General features: G+C 38.6%; 1 protein-coding gene across 2 annotated transcripts in view; it reads right to left on the bottom strand.

The window, feature by feature from the left end:
• kif15 (kinesin family member 15) overlaps positions 1–19,919 on the bottom strand; it is a 69,952-nt gene that overhangs the window by 17,122 nt on the left and 32,911 nt on the right. For both annotated transcript variants that reach the window (XM_060850096.1, XM_060850095.1), the window contains exons 20-26: positions 18,726–18,891; positions 16,281–16,440; positions 15,262–15,347; positions 12,873–12,951; positions 10,394–10,480; positions 8,286–8,390; positions 5,238–5,360 (exon numbers count right to left, since the gene is read on the bottom strand). In XM_060850096.1, the coding sequence (XP_060706079.1) occupies positions 5,238–5,360; positions 8,286–8,390; positions 10,394–10,480; positions 12,873–12,951; positions 15,262–15,347; positions 16,281–16,440; positions 18,726–18,891 (806 nt within the window). The remainder of the gene's footprint in view (positions 1–5,237; positions 5,361–8,285; positions 8,391–10,393; positions 10,481–12,872; positions 12,952–15,261; positions 15,348–16,280; positions 16,441–18,725; positions 18,892–19,919) is intronic.

The following is a 19,919-nucleotide window of genomic DNA, read 5'->3' as shown; positions in this document are numbered from 1 at the left end:
CTGGATGTATATGCTATTGGAGATCCTCCCCATTGGACCACCTATGAGCTAATACTACCCTGATGCCATATGGGGAGGTATTGCATATCAATAACAGATTTCATGTGGAATCATAGTATGGCAATGCTTTCAAGGATGATGGCTGTTTCTTCACTTTCCTGAAGGCCATGGCTTGGCTATGCAACCATTTTTAAAGCTGACCCCTTTTAAGAGTTGATGCAAAGGTGCGAAGATGGAGGCGAGGCTGTGTGTGAACTTTCCATAATAATTCACTAGCCCAAGAAAAGACCTAAGCTTTGGTACTGACATGGGAGCCAGGAGTCCGTTGATCACCCTCATTTGTACTTCCAACGGGTACAACGTTGTCTTATCGACTCAATAGCCCAGGTAGATCCTTTGGGGTGCCTGGACCACATACTTTTCCCTTCTACACCTGCCTGGGAGAAATGTTTTAAGGACTGAGTTCAAGTTCTCTCAATGCCCATTATTAGCACATTTTCTAGATAAATGGCAACCTGGGGTAGACTTTGTAAAATGTTCTCCATCATCCACTGAAAAATCGCAAGGTTGACGATATCCCGAATTCAATCTCATATTAGTACAAACCCTTATGGGTATTAATTGCAGCATACTTCTGGATATCCTCATCTAATCACATTTGCAAGTACTCATGGCTCATGTCCAGCTTCGCGAAAGCCAGAATCCCCCTGCCTGCTTTGCATATAAACCCTGTAAGTGAGGGATTGGGAATTTATCCAGCTGTGAAAAGCAGTTTACCATCGTTTAAAATCTACACAAAGATGAATCAACCCATTGGGCTTCACAATCAGTATGGCTGGTGCTGCCCATTCTGTGAAGTGGACTAGTCTGATTTCTGCCACTTGCTTTTGCCTATGAGACAGATGGCACTGGACAGGCCTTGCAGAATCTTGGAATTGCTTCTTGGTCATCATGCAAGGTGGTCTTGCCTCCCTTGATAGTTCCTAGACCTACCTGAAAAGCCTCCAGGTACTTAAATTATGACTTGACTCAGGCAGCCAATTTCTAATCGAAAAATGTTCTCAACTAATTTTGCACCATCAAGCTTGGACACAAACCTTTTGCTAGAATCAGTGATAATTGAACCAGCTGCTTCTCAATAACAGACCAGAACCGAAGTTGTATACTTAATCTGTAGGGATTCCCTGGTATAGGTTTGTAGTCTAGCTGAGATGTTGCACAAACTTAAAGTTTAGAATTCAGAATGAATTTTGTTAAAGACTGGTTCTGCGATCACAAATGGCTGTACCAGTATTGAACCGGGTGATCATTTAACCAGATATTTATTTTGATTGTCCGGATTTGGATATTGCTAAGCAATTTAACTGTTCCAACCCAAACGTACGTGAAATTTCCAGGGTGTGCATGCTCATTGATACTAGTCTATGAAATCTCTTACTCAGTTTAGGTCTAGTGGGAGCCTTTTGCTGTCTCAAGTCCGCACACCAATAGGAACTACAATGGCTTGCCGACCAGGAGCCTGAAGAAAATTTTAACAGTTTTGCCGAGACTTGGCTTTGTTTTGGGGTTTTGCAGTGGTCTGACCTAAAGTCCCTCTGTTCAGGATATGTCCTGAAGGCAATTGCTTTCACCCAAATGGTGTTCTTCAAACTCAGAGTGGCAATATCCATTGGAATACCCTGCACTCATGCTCCACTAGCTGCATTCTTTTCTGATAAAACCAAGTGCAATGTCTGTTGAATTCTAGTTCAGCTTCAGCTAGTAGGTGCTTCTGCATAATTACATCATTAATCCCTCATACGAATGGTCCCGCAGCACCTCATTATTGTTTAAACCCAAGTCACAAAATGTGGTGTACCTAGATTTCCAAAAGGCCTTCGACAAGGTGCCACAGAAGAGGCTGCTGCATAAGATAAAGATGCATGACATTACGTGTAAAGTATTAGCATGGATAGAGGATTGGTTGACTAACAGGAAACAAAGAGTCGGGATAAATGAGTTCTATTCTGGTTGGCAATCAGTAACCAGTGGTGTGCCTCAGGGATCAGTGTTGGGACCGTAATTATTCACAATTTATATAGATGATTTAGAATTAGGGATTATGTGAAGTGTGTCAAAGTTTGCAGGTGACACTAAGATGAGAGGCAGAGCAAAAGTGTGCAGAGGACTGAAAATTTGCAGATGAACAGTTACTTTAAGTGAGTGGGCTAAGGTCGGGCAGATGGAATACAATGTTAATAAATGCTGCTACGCAGAGGGACTTGGGTTCCTTGTGCATGAACCACAGAAGATTGGCCTGTAGGTACAACAGGTAATTAGGAAGGCAAATACATTTTGCCCTTCATTGCTGAAGGGATAGAGTTTTAAAGCAGGGAGGTTATGTTGCAGCTGTATAGGGTGCTGGTGAGGCCACACCTGGAGTACTATGTGCAGTTTTGGTCTCCTTACGTGAGAAAAGGATGTACTGGCACAAGAGGGGGTGCAGAGGAGGTTCACTAGGTTGATACTGGAGTTGAGGGGTTTGGCTTATGAGGAGAGACTGAGTAGACTGGGATTATATTCGTTGGAATTTCAAAGGATGAGGGAGGAACTTGAACATATAAAATTATGAAGGGAATAGATAAGATTTCACTGGCAGGTGACAGTAGGACAAGAGGGCATAAACTCAAAATTAGGGGAGCAGATTTGGGACTGAATTGAGAAGAAACCTCCTTACCCAGAGGACTGTAAATCTATAGAATTCCCTGCCCAGTGAAATAGTTGACGCTACTTCAGTGAACATTTTAAAAGCTAAAATAGATTTTATTTGAACAATAAAGGAATTAAGGGTTACGGTAAGAGGGCGGGTAAGTGGAGTTGAGGCCACAAAAAGATCAGCCATAGTCTTATTGAATGGCGGAGCAGGCTCGAAGGACCGGATGGCCTACGCCTGCTCCTAGTTCTTATGTAAGCCTCTGCCAGTCACTTCAGTCAAAAATCCCAATATAGATTTGCCTGGTTTTTCAATTGCCAAGTTAAACTGATGGTGTTTCAGAATCAGAAGAGGCTTGGGTTCGTAATACTCCTTAACTAAATCTGTCAACTCTTGAAAAGTTTGCCTCAGGGAAAGTCGGGCTCCTAATAACTGAAAAAGCTGCAGCTCCACAAGCTGTCAGGAGAATGATTTGTTGATTTTCACCTGTCCCAATGTCATTTGCTCTGATACTGAAACATTCTTCTCACGTACTGGGCCTAGTCTTTGATGGCAGGATTAAACCAGTCAAGCTTGCCAAATAGCAGCATGATGCCAGAAATGCTTACCCCAACTCAAAGATGACTATGTGATCCAATTTCTTTAGGAGCACGTGATTTTCTCTTGTCACCACATGGCTTTCTCTTGCCACCACTGAGGAGAGTATCCCATCACCAAGTCACTCTATATTTACATGTGGAGAATCCTTGACACTGATTCAACTCAGAGTGATCAGAACCTCTGAGACTCCCTGGTTGGGGCTGTTAATCTAGTCCAATCAGGAACCTCATTCTATGAAGTCCACCTAGCTGAATTTGTTACAATTACTACACAAAAATGTTTAAACAGTATGTAAATATGCTAGCTTCAGCTGTAAAATATGAAGCACTGTGTTCTGTGGTCAAATTCCAGTGTTAACTAGTGTTCAAATGAGTCTGCGCCTGCTTGATGAGTTTGTTAAACTTATGTAACAAGCAACTTACCTTCTGACTCCCCAAAGCCTGGCCACTTTCTAGAAGACTCAAGTCAGGAGTGTGATGGAATGCTGTCTACTTACAGTCATAGAGTTGTACAGCACAAAAACAGACCCTTCAGTCCAACTTGTCCATGTCGAATATATATCCTAACCTAATCTAGTCCCATTTGCCAGCATTTGGCCCATATCCCTCTAAACCCTTCCTATTCATATACACATCCAGATGCCTTTTAAATGTTGTAATTGTACCAGCCTCCACCACTTCCTCTGGCAGCTCTTTCCATACACGCTCCACCCTCTGCATGAAAAAGTTGCCTCTTAGGTCTCCTTTATATCTTTCCCCACTCACCCTAGTTCTGCCCTCTAGTTCTGGACTCCTCCACCCCAGGGAAAAGACTTTGCCTATTTATCCTAGCCATGCTCTTCATGAACCAGATATCCTAAATTAATCTAGTCCCATTTGCCAGCACTTGGCCCATATCCCTCTAAACCCTACATATTCATCTACACATCCAGATGCCTTTTAAAATGTTGTAATTGTACCAGCCTCCACCACTTCCTCTGGCAGCTCTTTCCATACATGCACCACCCTCTGCATGAAAAAGTTGCCTCTTAGGTCTCTTTATATCTGTACCCTCTCACCTTAAACCTACAGTCTCTAGTTTTGAATTCCCCCACTCTGGGGAAAAAGACTTTGGATGTTCAGTCTAACAATGCCCATAATGTTTTATAAACCTCTATATGGTCACCCCTCAGCCTCCGATGCTCCAGGGAAAATAGCCCCAGCCTATTTAGTCCCTCTTGATAGTTCAAACCCTCCAGCCTTGGATGAGTGTAGTTCCAACAACATTCAAGCAGCTCAACACCATTCAGAACAAAACAGCCTGCTTGACTGATATCCCACTATTCACTTCTAATATTCACCTTCACCATTGACATACAGTAGCAGCATTATGGACCATCTATAAGATGCAATAACTCAGAGGCTCCTTTGACAACTAGTGATCCTCATTACCTGTTAGGACATAGGCAGCAGAAACATGGGAACACCAGCATCTGCAAATTCCCTTACAAGTCACACACCATTCTGACTTGGAACTATATCACCATCCCTAGGTCAAAATCCTGGAAGTACCTTTCTAACAACATTGTGGGCGTCTCTACACACCAGGTGAACCTATCAGCTATTCTCAGTAATGGTGACCATGAAATTATTGATTGTCATAAAAACCTCTCTGATTCACTCATGTTCTTTGGGAAAGGAAATCTGCCATCCCTATTTGGCCTGGCCTATTTATGACTCCAGTCCCACAGCATAGTGATCAACTTTTAACTGTTCACTGAAATAGCAAGCCACTCAATTCAAAGACAACTAAAGATGGGAAACAAATGCTGGTGTCATCAGTGATAATGACATCTTATGAATGAATTAAGAAAAGGATTAGAATTATTCAATGCCTCCCGGTTAAATCCAACAAAACAAAAAGTTATGTGTAAAAATCTGAAGAGTATTAAATTTTATGGTCTCACCTGCACATTGCATGAATTCTCCTTTCTCTCTACAGCCTCTTTCATCTCCAAGATTTCTTTCTCTTTTCTTTCAATAGAGGCTTTGTTTTCTTCCTTAGCAACCAGAGCAGCATTGTACTTTAACTGAAGGCGCAACAGAAAATATTACCAAAGCAAAACTGAAATTTAAAACTTGCTGTCAATTTACTTCACATCATAAGAGCACGAGTGAAATTCCTAACTACAATTCTCAAGAAAAAACACTGGGATTCTATTGCTCAGCAAGCCCACTGAAACCAGAGATCTTTGGGTCTATATCATGCTGCAAGTTAACACAATAGCTTTTTGGAGTTTCTTTCAGACCATATAAAAAAGGTGAAGTTTTTTTTACTTGCTAGGAACAAGTGCTCCATTAAAAAAAAGTTAAAGGAATTTTAACACCAATCCAAATGGGCATGAGTGCACAGTAAACATTGTTAATTAAACATGTGTCAATAAAATCTTAGAAGATCACAGTTTCTCATGTCAAAGACGGAAGATTGTCACTGTCTCTGAGGGCAACACTATAGTACACAATCAGGGCTCTCAGATCAGTAAATGAATTGTGGTATTGCCTCTCAGCACCTGGGACCTAGGTTCAATTCTAACTTTGGGTGACTGTCTGTGAGAAGTCTGCACATTCTCCCCACGTCTGCATGGGTTTCAATCAGACGCTGTGACTTCCTCTCACAGTCCAAAGATGTACACATTAAGTGGATTAGCCATGGTAAACACAAGGTTATGGGAAGGGTCTGGGTGGGATGCTCTTCAGAGGGTTGGAGCAGACCCTATGGGCCAAATGGCCTCTTTCTGCACTGTGGAGATTCTATGAAATGGCTAACCTGATAATTTGTGGGAACTTTATTTCCTTCTGCTAGGCATAAATGACCAGATGCGTGACAATGAATGTTGCAACTTCTCATGATGTATTTTGGCACTGTAATGGCTATGGTGCTGGACGAATAATTCAAATCATGAGTTCAATGCATAATAGTGTAATTGATTATTTACTGTTTATTTAACATCTCAAATAATTAACGATCTTATCATGAAGAAAGGTTTGTAGAGTTTGAAAATTATGGAAGATATACAGGATATCTATTTAGCAAATCAATAATAAGGAGACAGTGTTAAGATCACTAGAAGGATAAAGAAGGAAATTAGAATATTTTTATTAGAAAATAAAATCAGGTGATTAGTTATACAGCAACTACACTGAATAGAAAATTGGATAGAATCGAAATCTGACTTGGGTTATAGGGTCAGAAGTCACAAGACACCAGATGATAGTCCAACAGGTTTATTTGAAAATAACAAGCTTTCAGAGCGCTGCTGTTTCGTCAGGTGAAATGGAGAGAAACAATTAGGCACAGATTCTATATGCACAGAGATAGTGGCAGGATAATTCAGGTTATTAAGAGTGCCAAAAAGATAACTACAGACAGTGAGAGTGGAGGATTGACAGGCTGAATAACAAGTCTTTGCAGGTGATCAAAGTGTCAAACGGTGTGGTTAAAGTGTTAATAGCTGAATAGCAAGTGAAGGGATGACCTATGATCCAATTAATTAAGGCAGACAGATAATTACACCAAAAAATTTTTTAAAAGATAGCGCTTGAGACAAACCAAATGGCTAGAAGAACAGGATAGGTATAACAGTCGCATGAGGGTTTATCCAAAGTAACAAAACTGTACAAATTTATTAAGATAGTGAGATAAGTTATCAATGTGATAGTTTCATAACAGATCATTAAGGTAGATTTTACACAGAACAGTATGATGGGGTTACATTTGGCGCGGCATGAACCCAAGATCATGGTTAAGGCCATCCTCATCAGTACAGAACTTGGCTACCAGTTTCTGCTCGGTGATTCTGTGTTGTTGTGCATCTCGAAGGCTGCCTTGGAGTATGCTTAACCAAAGATTGGAGGCTGGGAGGGAACACTTTAGTGATCAAGGACATTCCGCCCCCAGTCTTCATTAAGGTGCGCTTCTAGATACACAACAACACAGAATCATTGAGCAGAAACTGATAGCCAAGTTCTGTACCCGTGAGGAAAAAGTGAGGTCTGCAGATGCTGGAGATCAGAGCTGAAAATGTGTTGCTGGTTAAAGCGCAGCAGGTCAGGCAGCATCCAAGGAAGAGGAAATTTGACGTTTCGGGCATAAGCCCTTGCCGAAACGTCGAATTTCCTGTTTCTTGGATGCTGCCTGACCTGCTGCACTTTAACCAGCAACACATTTTCAGCTCTGTACCCGTGAGGACAGCCTCAACCGTGATCTTGGGTTCATATTGCACTACAAGTAGCCCCACCATACTGTTCTGCGTAAAATCATCCGTTCATCTGTTTTCAGCTGTTGACACCTTACTCACACCGTTTGGCACTTTTGATCACCTGCAAAAACTTGATATTCAGGCTGTAGACACTAAAACCTGTGATTTTAAATAAATCTGTTGGACTATAATCCGGTGTAGCATGACTTGTGACTTTGTCTATTCCAGTCTAATACAGGCACCTCCACATCATAAATTATAGGGAAAGGACAAAGAAAAATAAATTATAATTAGCAATTTAATTTGAAGGGTTAGCAGAAGTGTAGGTTTATTTGCTGATTAGCCGTCTACAGTGCTTTGATTTCTATAAATTTCCATGAAAAGAGCAGTTACCTCAATGCAACTCCCCAGGCTGGTATCCAAATTTGGGATAATCCTGAGGTGATGCATAAAAACTGAGAGATATCCTAGAAACACTTTCAACCCATTTTTGGGAGGAAAGTAGTCGGTTTTCATTTTGCACTTAAAGTGTGCTACAGCAAAGTTAAAATCCGTTTTCAATATCCATTTCCAAAGCGCAGTGATGCAACGGCAATGCAACATGGAGGCATGCTGCTAGGTATAGTTAATGACTCTGTTAAAAGTCATAGGAGTTCAGTTTATAGCGCTAGTTTTACATCACAACAATAATGTGAAAAATCTGGAGTTACAGAAAGATTCAGATGAATTCATACTGTAGCCTGTAATTTAACTCACCTTGATATCCTCCAATTCTTGAGTCAAGAGAGATACAGCTTCTGTTTTCTGACTACATAAAACTCTCATTTCCTGTATTTGATTCATCAGGACTGCTACTACTTCCTATAAAAAAAATTCTGAAATTAGTAAATTCTAACACTTCAGAAAAGGCTATGGATGTCTCATCAGTTGCAAGTGCTTAATTTTCAGCATTACTGCCAACTATTAGTTGCTGAACAAGAAACCATGGAGTTTTCAACTCTCATTCCAACATGTCGAACTTGGGTCTTTTTCAATTTGCCTGATTTCAGTTAATTCAGGCTTTGGGTGCAGCCAGCACTATGTGAAAAAGATATATTTTTAAAAACCCAAATATATTCTCAAAGTACACCAGAAAATGTTTGGATTTTAGTCCAAGAATCTCACTTTCCATGTTACCCAAAAGACACCGCCAACATTTTCCAGTAAATGATCACCTTTAACATGTTTAGTCCAAGCATACAGTGATAGCTAGATGAGCGGCTATACTATGGTAGCTAATGCACAGATGAATAAACTAGCAGTCTTAAATAAAGTTGAGAAATATAAGTAACTATATATTATCAATATATGCTATAAATGTAAATTTATGTTCATACAGTATTAGAAGTCATACCATTTTTTTTTAAAATTAATAGCCAGAAATACCTAAAGCCACAGGGAGGCTTCACAAGATTGGTCTGATCACTTAACAAGTTATATTTCAGTTCCCAAAGGATTCTCTTAAAACATTTTAGTGGTTAAGGTGTGTTCTTTTTACTCCACATGCTCCAACAACTAAAACTTGTATTTTTATAGCATTTTTGATAACATACAACTTCCCAATCTGCTTAAAGTATTAGGCACAAGTCTGCAGAAACTCTAGCTACATTCAGTTTTGCCTTCAAATTTCTTTGCCACTTTTTCTTTTACAGAAGTACATGATAATATTCATTAAACTACACTTGAAAATTCAACTGTCCTGGAAACAACTTGGGTACAAGATATAGCCGTGCAACTTGGTAGGATTTTATCCTCATTTGCAATTTAGAGCAGTGGATGAGCTGCAGCCTCGGTCAGTTCACTATAATATGAAGATAAGCAAAGATGCATAAAGAATAACCCATAAGGTCTATCAAATTTGAACATCTGTTGCAACAACATCTGATTCAGTTGTACATACTTGTGCAGATTCCATGCTTATCAAAACAGCTAATGTAATGTTAAATAATCACACTTTTCAAAGGATTTTCAAAATTAAAATGACTCCTACTGGAATAATTGCTTGACTAATTCTTAGAGCAAATCAATTTTTTAAAAAGGTAATGGATTCAGTATACACAACAAATCTTTTTATTTAAAAACAGATTCAAAAGTATTTTGAGTTTAAAGTAAGAAAGTCATGTGTCGAGACCACTCAAATGCTACAACAGATTATGCTAGCAAGTAACTAAGTAAAGCAGGCTAGGAAATTTCTAATCTTGCATGCTGTGCTATGTTGGATTAGCTCTCAGCATAGGTAGTGTGGAAAGGAAAAACAGGGACCTTTGACCATTATCCACTAGCACGATTGAAACTGCAGTTGTCAGTACAGGAGTATCGGATCAAACTTGACTGCGATACACCTTCTCCAGTAAAAGTTTGTTTTTAGAAATGGAGGAGAAAATTAACAGAAAAGAAAGGTACACTATGGCAATGGACTCTGTTTAGTAAAGGCACTGCCAAGAAGAGTACATCAGTCAATGATGACTGACAGCTAACTGTCAAATTTTGATTAAATTTTCAACAACATAGCTTGCAACCAATCAGCACTCTCTTCTCAGTGTGAAGCTGGCAACCCTCTACATTACATTCTTGCAAATTATCTGACAGATGCAAGAGGAAAAGCTTCAACAAACTGTTTGTTTTATCAGCAATATTCAAATAAATATTAATTAGGCTGTGAAATAGATGGGGGCCAAATCAGTGCATCATATTCATTGTTTCCTTTGAAGAAAAGTTCACCAGATTTCAATTCCATAAACAGATGGAGGACAGAGCATTGGATAAGGTTTCCTTTTGGATTAGGAGGCAAAAAATGCTATTGCTTTTCAGGTCGCTTCTCATACCTGGTCAGCAGCATTCTTCTTCTCTCGATCAGCGATTGTCTTTTTTGCATCATCCAGGCTCTGCTCCTTATTTTTCAGTTCCATAGCCTTAACAAGCCATGTAAAAGACAATATTCATAAATCCAGAAATTATCCAAAAAATATAACAGTACCACACCTCTTGCTACCTATTGGAAAAGCATCAGGGACAGAAGTATATGCCACTTTAGATTTCAGGTTTAGAATTGGAGATAAACTTGTTGAATTCACAACACATCGCAAATATACAAAATAGAAATAGCAATTCCCAGATTAAGCAGATTTTTTAAAGCAAGTGGCAAAGGCTTTGTGGAAGCCATTCTAACTTAGTTCAGTCAGCAGTTATTAAGGTCAAGTCATGATCTGAAATCACATACTGGGCCCTCACAGCTTTTACTCAGTAATGTTTATTTATTGAAGGATATGTTATGTTAATTTGTAGAAGAGTATAAATAGTTTTGATAGTGTCTGCTTTTAAAAGCACTACATAAATGCATTTTGAATAAGAATTTTAATAATGGGCGGCACAGTGGTTAGCACGACTGCCTCACAGCGCCAGAGACTCTGGTTCAATTCCCGCCGCAGGCGACTGACTGTGTGGAGTTTGCACATTCTCCCTGTGTTGGCGTGGGTTTCCTCTGGGTGTTCCGGTTTCCTCCCACAGTCCAAAAATGTGCAGGTTAGGTGAATTGGCCATGTTAAAACTGCCCGTATTGTGAGGGGCAGAGGTAAATGTAGGGGAATAGGTCTGGGTGGGTTGCGCGTCGGCAGGGCGGTGTGGACTTGTTGGGCTGAAGGGCCTGTTTCCACACTGTAAGTAATCTAATACTAACTGACAAATGAGCTGAACATTATGGGGAACAATCAATCCTAACATATTACTGTTTTAATTTGCTCCCTAAATCAGGTTTCAGATCGAGTACGAATTCTTAATTTCGGGTGTCTGTCTAGTTGCAAATGATAATCACAGGAGATATTTACTGAATTTGCACGTATACAGCAAATGCTCCCCCTAGTGTTGCAACATACATAAACAGTCTTGTCCCAATTACAGCACTAACGCTCATGTTATATTGACATGCCTATGGTCTCATAAGAAGACCTTTAAGTGCAAAAGTAAAGTGACTTAAATGGATTTTTATTTTAACAAAGAAAACATATGGATTCCACTTCTGGATTCTTATTTGTTAAATCTCTTATTTGATGTCATGTTAACAAATATAGATGACACTGTCCAATAATTGTACAAAAACCTTCACACCTACAGAACATGCTAAATGGTCCACTAAAATAAATTTTTCAAAGCCCCTGCTGAAACCCTGGCTTGGATCACAAAAGTAAGCTGAAATCAAGTTTGCAATGTTCACTGGCTAAACTTGTCAGATTAATAGTAAAGGAAAGTGCTTGCTCTTGGGAATTTCTCAACATTTTATTTTTTTAAAACCCAGATTTTTCAGAAAACTGAAAATGTGCTTAAATACCACCCAGTTCAGGCTTCCCTCCCTCTTAAAAGTTGAGCTGAAGTCAAGACAGAGAACCTGGGAAAGAAGGAATACAACCAAATGAAACTATAGGCGAAGCACAAAGCACAGAACTGCAGATGTACCCAAAGGTACCCTCCAGGAAAGGGTGCATACAAGTGGAACAAACAAATATCTCAAGAAATTTGTAATTAGTATAAATCTATGGCTAAGGTTAGAACAGAAGGGCAACTTTAGAAAGATCCAATAGTTAATTTCTGAGCTACTCTATTACAATTCACTAGACATACATTAGGGTATATCAGGAAGCAACAATCACCAGTAACAAGTTGAAAAACGATCCTTGTAAAAAAAACACAAACACTCAGATGGCATATTGCAGTCCTTTTTTTGGATTCAGTCCAAAAAGTTCCCGAGAATCATCTCATTGTGTCTTTAGATATTTTCTAATGCCAGACAGCCATATCAGCTAGAAGGCTTTTCAAAGATTATTTAAACAATCCTGGTTGTCTGGATGTCCTTTTATTCTTGGATTGCAAATCTTGTCAATTGAATTAAATGGCTGGGAAAGTGGTCTCTGCTTTTCTCAATTTGTTTCCATTTGACAACAACCATCTTTGACCAAGAACTGTGTCCGTTTATGCTCAAAACCTGTATTTTCCCCCAGCCAGTTAAATGCCACAAGTAGGAAGATTGCTTCCCTTTAATTTAACTAGTAGGAATCTGAATACCGTAGAAAGATTGTAGGTTTAATTTCGAATTTACGCTAGTTAATAGAACTCGGTTATGGTTGCAGTCGAGATGCTAGAAAGGATGCTGGAAATATAGAAGCAATAAAGCCAAAAGCAGAAGTTGAAGTTGCACAATAGTACAGTAGCAAATCTAGGATATTGGACCCTGCACAAAAGTGAAAGAAACTGATGAAATTTCAAAAATGATATGCTCAGTTTCTAATCAGATCTTCTTAGAATCATGTTTACCTGTTGTTCGGTCTTCAACATCAGACCAGATAACTGGTGTTTCAGCAGATCGTTTTCATCTAAAGCCTTTAAAATCTCCCTGCAAAAAAGATATATTAATGTGAATTAATGAAAAATAAACAAAGTCACAGTTCAGAACAGCTCTTGTCAAAACAATAATACCTTTATTGAAAGAAGCAAAATATTTAATATAACTTTTAATAACCCAGTTAAAATGGCTTCTCCAGCACGTTTTGGCCCATACAAGTACCCACTAGAAATGTATTAAGTATGTATCTACACCTCAGTATGTTATCAAAGTTTGATAAATGTGTCGCCTTAAAGTTAATAAGTTGTCAGAATACATAATGCAAATGCATAGTGAAAGTATCAAATCTTTGTTCTTCTCCAATTTTCTACAATCCAATAGAAAGAGGAGGCAGCACCAGAAAATGTGAATTTCATGACTGAAGAATACATGGACTAAGAACAAAGCAACAACTGCACAAGCTAAGCAACTACCTGCATTCTTTGTGGCTCACATTCACGTCAACCTTGTTTTAAATAGAGAAATGCACGCTTAATGCCATGCTGTTTTAGACATGCAGGTGGTACAGAATCCTGGATCTGTTCCAAGCACAAAGCTCTGGAACACAGATACCAGGGGTCCATTGTGAAAATTCAGAAGCAGGACAAAGTCATAAACCACAAAGGTTTTCTATCATGCAGGGCTCAAAAGATTTATGATTACAATCCAGAAAGTTCAATTTATATATACAGGTCAATTAGGATTAAAATTAAGTTTTAGTGTTTTGTGTATTCAAGTACCAGGATACAGGAGTAGTGTGAATAGTGTGCAAAGTTGTCATTCCTAGTGCTATCCTAGGTACAAAGATACCTAGTAACAAAATGTTAGGTATAAAGTAGAAAAATAAAGGAATAAAATTAAAAGTTCAACATTAGGGTCAAGTCTATTACTTTGGATAAATAGAATTCTCAAACAGATCTGCAGTGGGGAACTGCATCAGGACAAATAATTAACGCTGTCAGTTTAGTGATTATAACAAGGTCAGCCAGGTGAACCTCAGAATGAGCTCCCTTATTGGAACTCTTAATGTGGTCCAATCATGGAGCTTTGGCTGACAGATATAAACAGGAATGTCCCTGCCCTCCCCTTCACTGTTTTGATCACAGAGCATTGCCCTTTTGATGTGAAGGGCACTGCCTGTCACAGGCCACCCAGGTGTTTTCCTATCTTCCTGGTGGTGGAAATTGAATAAAGATTTGTGCACTGTGTGTCTCTCACTGCGTCTCATACCTGCACACACACACTATGGGTGCTGGGGAAAAAAAAACAACAGGAGTTCACACCATGGGTGCTGGGGAAAAAATAAGCACTACTGCAAAAAAAAGGAAAAAAAATAAATAAGGTTAGCACTGCTGCCTCACAGCGCCAGGGACCTGGGTTCAATTCCCGCCTCAGGCGACTGACTGTGTGGAGTTTGCACATTCTCCCCGTGTCTGCGTGGGTTTCCTCCGGATGCTCCGGTTTCCTCCCACAGTCCAAAGATGTGCAGGTCAGGTGAATTGGCCATGCTAAATTGCCCGTAGTGTTAGGTAAGGGGTATCGGTGGGTTGCGCTTCGGTGGGTCGGTGTGGACTTGTTGGGCCGAAGGGCCTGTTTCCACACTGTAAGTAATCTAATCTAATCTAAAAAGAGAGAAAAAAATAAATAAACAGGAGTCTAGGGCCTGGGGCCAGGTTTTGCTGCTCCTCTCACTTGTAAAATTGCTGTCTCGTGTATACAGCTGTAAATGTTAACATTTTTTTGTGAACTGTTTTGTACCTGTTTAATAAAATAAAAAAAAAACAGGAATGTCAGAGGTTCTATTCATTCAGAGTTGGATTACTGTCAAGGACTCTCCACGTGGGAAAAAAGGATGTTTTAACAACAGGATACTGCCTCTATGGTGTTATTTCAGTCAGTACAAACAATACTAAAAGACACCTTAAAAAAAGAGTTTTACAGATATCTGCATTAAAGATCACCTCGCTTGGAAAATACTATGACTGATTAGCTCATATAAAGGTAAGTTCAGAAATTTAGTTCAGCAAGTTGAGGATCATCTTAGTAAAATTTGCAATTTCTAAGTGTGCCCAAAGGAAACTGCAGCTGCAGAAGCTCCCTCAACACTGACAACAACAAAACGATCTGCCAGATCTGCAGATACCATACCAATCCTGCACTGGATTCTTCAGTTTGGTGCAGGTCCTCATATCACAATAAAATCAGCAGCAGCTTTGGCACATTTAAAAAAAAACAACAATTAAACACAAAATAAATTGCCAGTAGAAAGTTTTTTTTCTTTATAGCTTGCAGTCTGTATACTGAGGTATAAAAATATCTTACTTAGAGTTGTTTTCAATGTCTTGTTGAAGTTGCGAAGCAAGTTTTTGAGTTCGTTCTTTTTCTGTCTCTAAATGCTCCATTAAAGACTACATTTAATGCAAAAGACAAAAATACTTAAGAGAAAATTCAAAATTAATTCCAATATGCAACAAGTAAAAGGAAACAATTCATATATATTTCAAAGTGGAGTTTTAAAACACATTGTATATGAATGGTATGGATAGTTAGATATAGATTCATTACATGTTGAGTGGGAATAGCTGACAACAGCAACCAGGTTAGCTGATAGCACAATGGGAGAATCAATAACCATTTACCATAGCAGTTGCTATTAATCAAGTAAGATTCACCTTTTGCTTTCTATATATTCAAGGCTACCACTCAATCAGTTTAGAGAAACACAATAATTTTTAACTAAATCATGTACTACAAAACCAAACTACTTTTCTCAATGCAATTATATACATTAGTTCCAGTACAAACCTAGAGTTCTTAAATAGTGTCAAAAAGAAAACTGAATAGTCTCACCCAATGCTAACTAAGTTCTATGCTGAAAATCATACTTATTTGAAACTACTGTTGGATTCTTCACAAGACAATTGGAAAATTTGGACAATAATTGAGGGCAGATCATTATCATCAGTGTCTAAACTCTTCTTTAAGACACATGTCAGAGGGAATGTTAAGCTGTTCCAATTCAAAGCTTAAATTTTAAGATTCCCTCCAATAAAATTCCATCCAATTTTAGATTGCAATACTAAAATAATGAAACATTAAATTTAGTGTATCACTTAATTAGAAAGTACCTTTCCTTTGCTCTCAAAAGCTCCTGACTTTGCATGTCATGGTCAACAACTAACTGTTAAGGAAACCTTTGGTCCTTGTCACATGAATGCTAATGTCAAAGGAGCCTAGTGATTGAATTTCCTCCTCCCACCACACACAAGGCAAAATTAGGATAACTACAATCATTCCTTGTACACATCATTTACATACATTTAAGTGTCTCCTTTACTTACACAGATTTCAGTTCGTAACTCTCCATTTTCTACCTTCATCTGTTCTAGATTCTCCTGCAGATGATCAGTTTCATATGCCTTAAACTCCATAACTTCCTGTAGGTTATCATAAGTGTCTTGGAGAGACCTCTTCTCTTCCAGAATTTTCTCATGTTCCAGCCTAGTACCAAAAGAAGTGTTTATGAGCTAAGAACCTAATTTATTTTGTACAATTACCAAACCAGTAAAGATTACAAAAGCTTTTCAGTTCAACTTCAATGGCATGTATTTTGCACCAGTAATGATGATAAAATTGTCAGCACTTAGGCATTACTCCTTTGAAATTGACAGCTATCTGGAATCCATTGTGCAGTTAAATGTAGAAATTCAGAAGTTGCTATCAGGTAATTCTACGTTGCTCCATCGAGTGCACAGTTAAGATCCTCACAGACTTGCAAGCTATTATAAATCATTGAACTGGGAATTTTACCTTCCACATTGTAACATACAACCAAAAAACCTTCAGACAGTTTCATCTCATTAACAACTGTATTTATATTGCTCCTTTTAATGTAATAAAGGCATAATATATTTTATAGGTTCCTTAGTCATTGAACTACATAAGGAGTTATTAGGGCAGTATGATCAAAAGCTAGGTTAAAGAATTAGTTTTTATTCAGCAACTTTAAAGACGAAAGAAAGATAGACCAGTTGAGGTGTTCGAGGGAATATCATAGTTTAGGGCTTTGACAGTTGAAGACATTGCCACTAGTAGGAAGCAATTAAAATCATGCAGTTCATGAGCACTGTATGGTTGGACATGTTTACTGAGGGTGCGGAAAAAGAGGAATCTGGAAACAAAGAGAAGAATTTTTAAATTGAAGCATCCGTTAATCAGGAGCCATTGCAGGTCAGCAAGAAAAGCGTTTATGGGTGACTTGGTGCAAATTAGGACAAATAAGTTTTAGACGACCTCATGAGTACAGAAAAATAGAAAATGGAAGTCTGGGATGGAATAGTAAAGTCGAGAGATAAACTGTAGAGTTTCAGCAGTTCCTGCAGTGAGGCAAGGATGAAATCAACTGATGTTACAAAGGTAGAAACAGGTTGTTCGAGCGATGGACATGTAAACTCACAACAGGGACTAATGTCACTAAAGTTGCAAGCATGCTAGTTCAGTCTCAGCCACTGAGAGGGACTGAATTGGAAGCTTGAGAGCGGAGTTTGTGGCAGGTACTGAAAACATGGTTTCAACCTTGTCAATATTTAAATTGAGGAAATACTGCATGTCAGACCAGCAATCCAACAACTTGGAGACAATGGAAATATCAAGAGAGATGATGGTGGTGATATAGACATACATGTTATTAATATATATCTGGAATCAAATGCGCATTTGTTTGACGTTGCTGGGAAATAATAAAAATGAGAAATAAAAGGTGGCCAAGGATAGCTCCTGAGGGACACCATAGCTAACTTTGTGGAAGAAGAAAGAGGAGCCATTGCAAATGGTTCCCCAGCTACAATCAGAATCCTGGATGTTGGTGGACAGGTGTTCAAGGAGAATGGTATGATCAGCCATATGAACATTGCTGTTTGGTTGGGCCATCATTGGCATGGAGATAAACCAAGAATAGTTACTTGTCAATTACCAATAGTTACCGAATAATCAGCACACTCCTCTTACACTTTATAAAATGGTGTCCCTTTATTAAAATCTATTTCTTCCATTTGCGCTCTGACAAGTGCAAGATAAGAAGTTTCAATTTTTAGCAATTCTTTACTGAAGTTCTACCAAACAATTATCCCGATAATGTCTCCAGGTTGGCAGGGAGAGACAAGGAGGAATAACAGTCACATTACATGCTATTTGTGTTTTGATAATCCATTTCAGTTATGTGTGGTTTGGAAAGAGGGACAGGGGAGAGGACTGATGAGGGGTATTCAATTAGAGCTCCAAGAAAGATGGACTTTTATAGACTTTTATAGGTGAGGAGTAGCTAGGTTTTAAATGATGTATCATGTCACACCTGCTACTGAAGAATCTACCTTACCCTGGAAAATTTGTTGTATCATTTGTGTGGCATCAACTATTTCTTTTCTGATATAATCAAAAAGCTTTGCAATTTTAGTTCCTTTTTAAAAAACAAAGTATTAAAAAGCTTTTAAGATGTAACTCCAAAATATTTATTTTTCACTTTACAAATTTGAATAAAAGGGGTGAAGGTTGAGCAATGCATTTTACTTTCTGATTTGCTGCAATTAGTCATTAATACTGCTTGATGTTTCACTGTTGCTAGGCCCCTCACAAAAGAAGATTCAAATCAATGTTGGAAATATAATCCACGTCACAGAAATACTTGCTGTTTACCTTATGTAAAACTGACCACAAGATTCAGCCGTTCAGTTAACAAATAGTTTATTTTTTTTAAAAATGCCATATAGTAGACATGCCATTAACCATACCTGATTTTATCCAGCTGTAACTGGACATTGATGAACTGCTCAGAAAGATGACTATGTTCTGCATCTTGCTTAACTTTGTAGGAGCTGTATTCTTCCTTTACAGTGGTAAGTTCTTTGTCAGCTGAATGCAGCACAACACGCAAGTCATTTACTTCACTCTGTAATACTGTCAAAACAAAAGTAGTTGCCATCATTAATTCACAATTTTAGAGACAACTACCATACATTTGGATAGTAACAAAAAGAAAATCATCATTAAAAAAAAGAGATGACTGGAAGAAAGCAGGCAAATTGAACTGTTCGTGAGTTAAAATGGAAAATTCAGTATTCAATAGAGCAAGTTCCAAAAAGACAAGTTATTTTCCAATTTAAAAAAAGCACACTTAATCAAAGTACATGTCAAAATGCTAGCCTTACGACTACCACTATGAATTAACTATCCCAAGGGAAGAATAACCTCACTGAATTTAGTCACAAGTCTAATCAGTAAGTATCTAGTTCTTAAGCTTTTTCCACAAATGTATGAATTGCTTGTTATCAGAAGGATGTTGTGAAACTTGAAAGGGTTCAGAAAAGACATACAAGGATGTTGCCAGGGTTGGAGGATTTGAGCTGTAGGAAGAGGTTGAATAAGCTGGGGCTGTTTTCCCTGGGACGTTGGAAGCCGAGGGGTGACCTTGTAGAGGTTTATAAAATCATGAGGGGCATGGATAGGATAAAGAGATTAAGTCTTTTCCCTGGGGGGGGAAAAGAGAGTCCAGAACTAGAAGGCATAGGTTTAGGGTGAGGAACCTAAACGGCAAATTTTTCACACAGAGGGTGGTGCATGTATGGAATGAGCTGCCAGAGGAGGTGGTGGAGGCTGGTACAATTACAGCATTTAAAAGGCATCTGGATGGGTATATGAATAGGAAGGGTTTAATAGGGATGTGGGCCCAGTGCTAACAAATGGGACTAGATTAGGTTAGCATATCAGGTTGGCATGGACGAGTTGGACTGAAGGGTCTGCTTCTGTGCTGTACATCTCTAGGACTCTAAGTAATTAATTAACAATGAGATTCAGCAAAACACTAAAGAATTCATTGGATAATTAACTAACTCAAAGGCGGGGAAGAGCCAGAAAAGGTTATAAAGATTTAAACTAGTGATGAAATTTGGCAAATAAATAGGGAAGTAAAGTGAGTAATGACAAAT

This window comes from Hemiscyllium ocellatum, chromosome 34, assembly GCF_020745735.1.
Source record: "Hemiscyllium ocellatum isolate sHemOce1 chromosome 34, sHemOce1.pat.X.cur, whole genome shotgun sequence".
NCBI lineage: Eukaryota > Metazoa > Chordata > Chondrichthyes > Orectolobiformes > Hemiscylliidae > Hemiscyllium > Hemiscyllium ocellatum.
The sequence above is the reverse complement of the archived record's forward strand: the minus strand, read 5'-3'. Positions and strand labels throughout refer to the sequence as shown.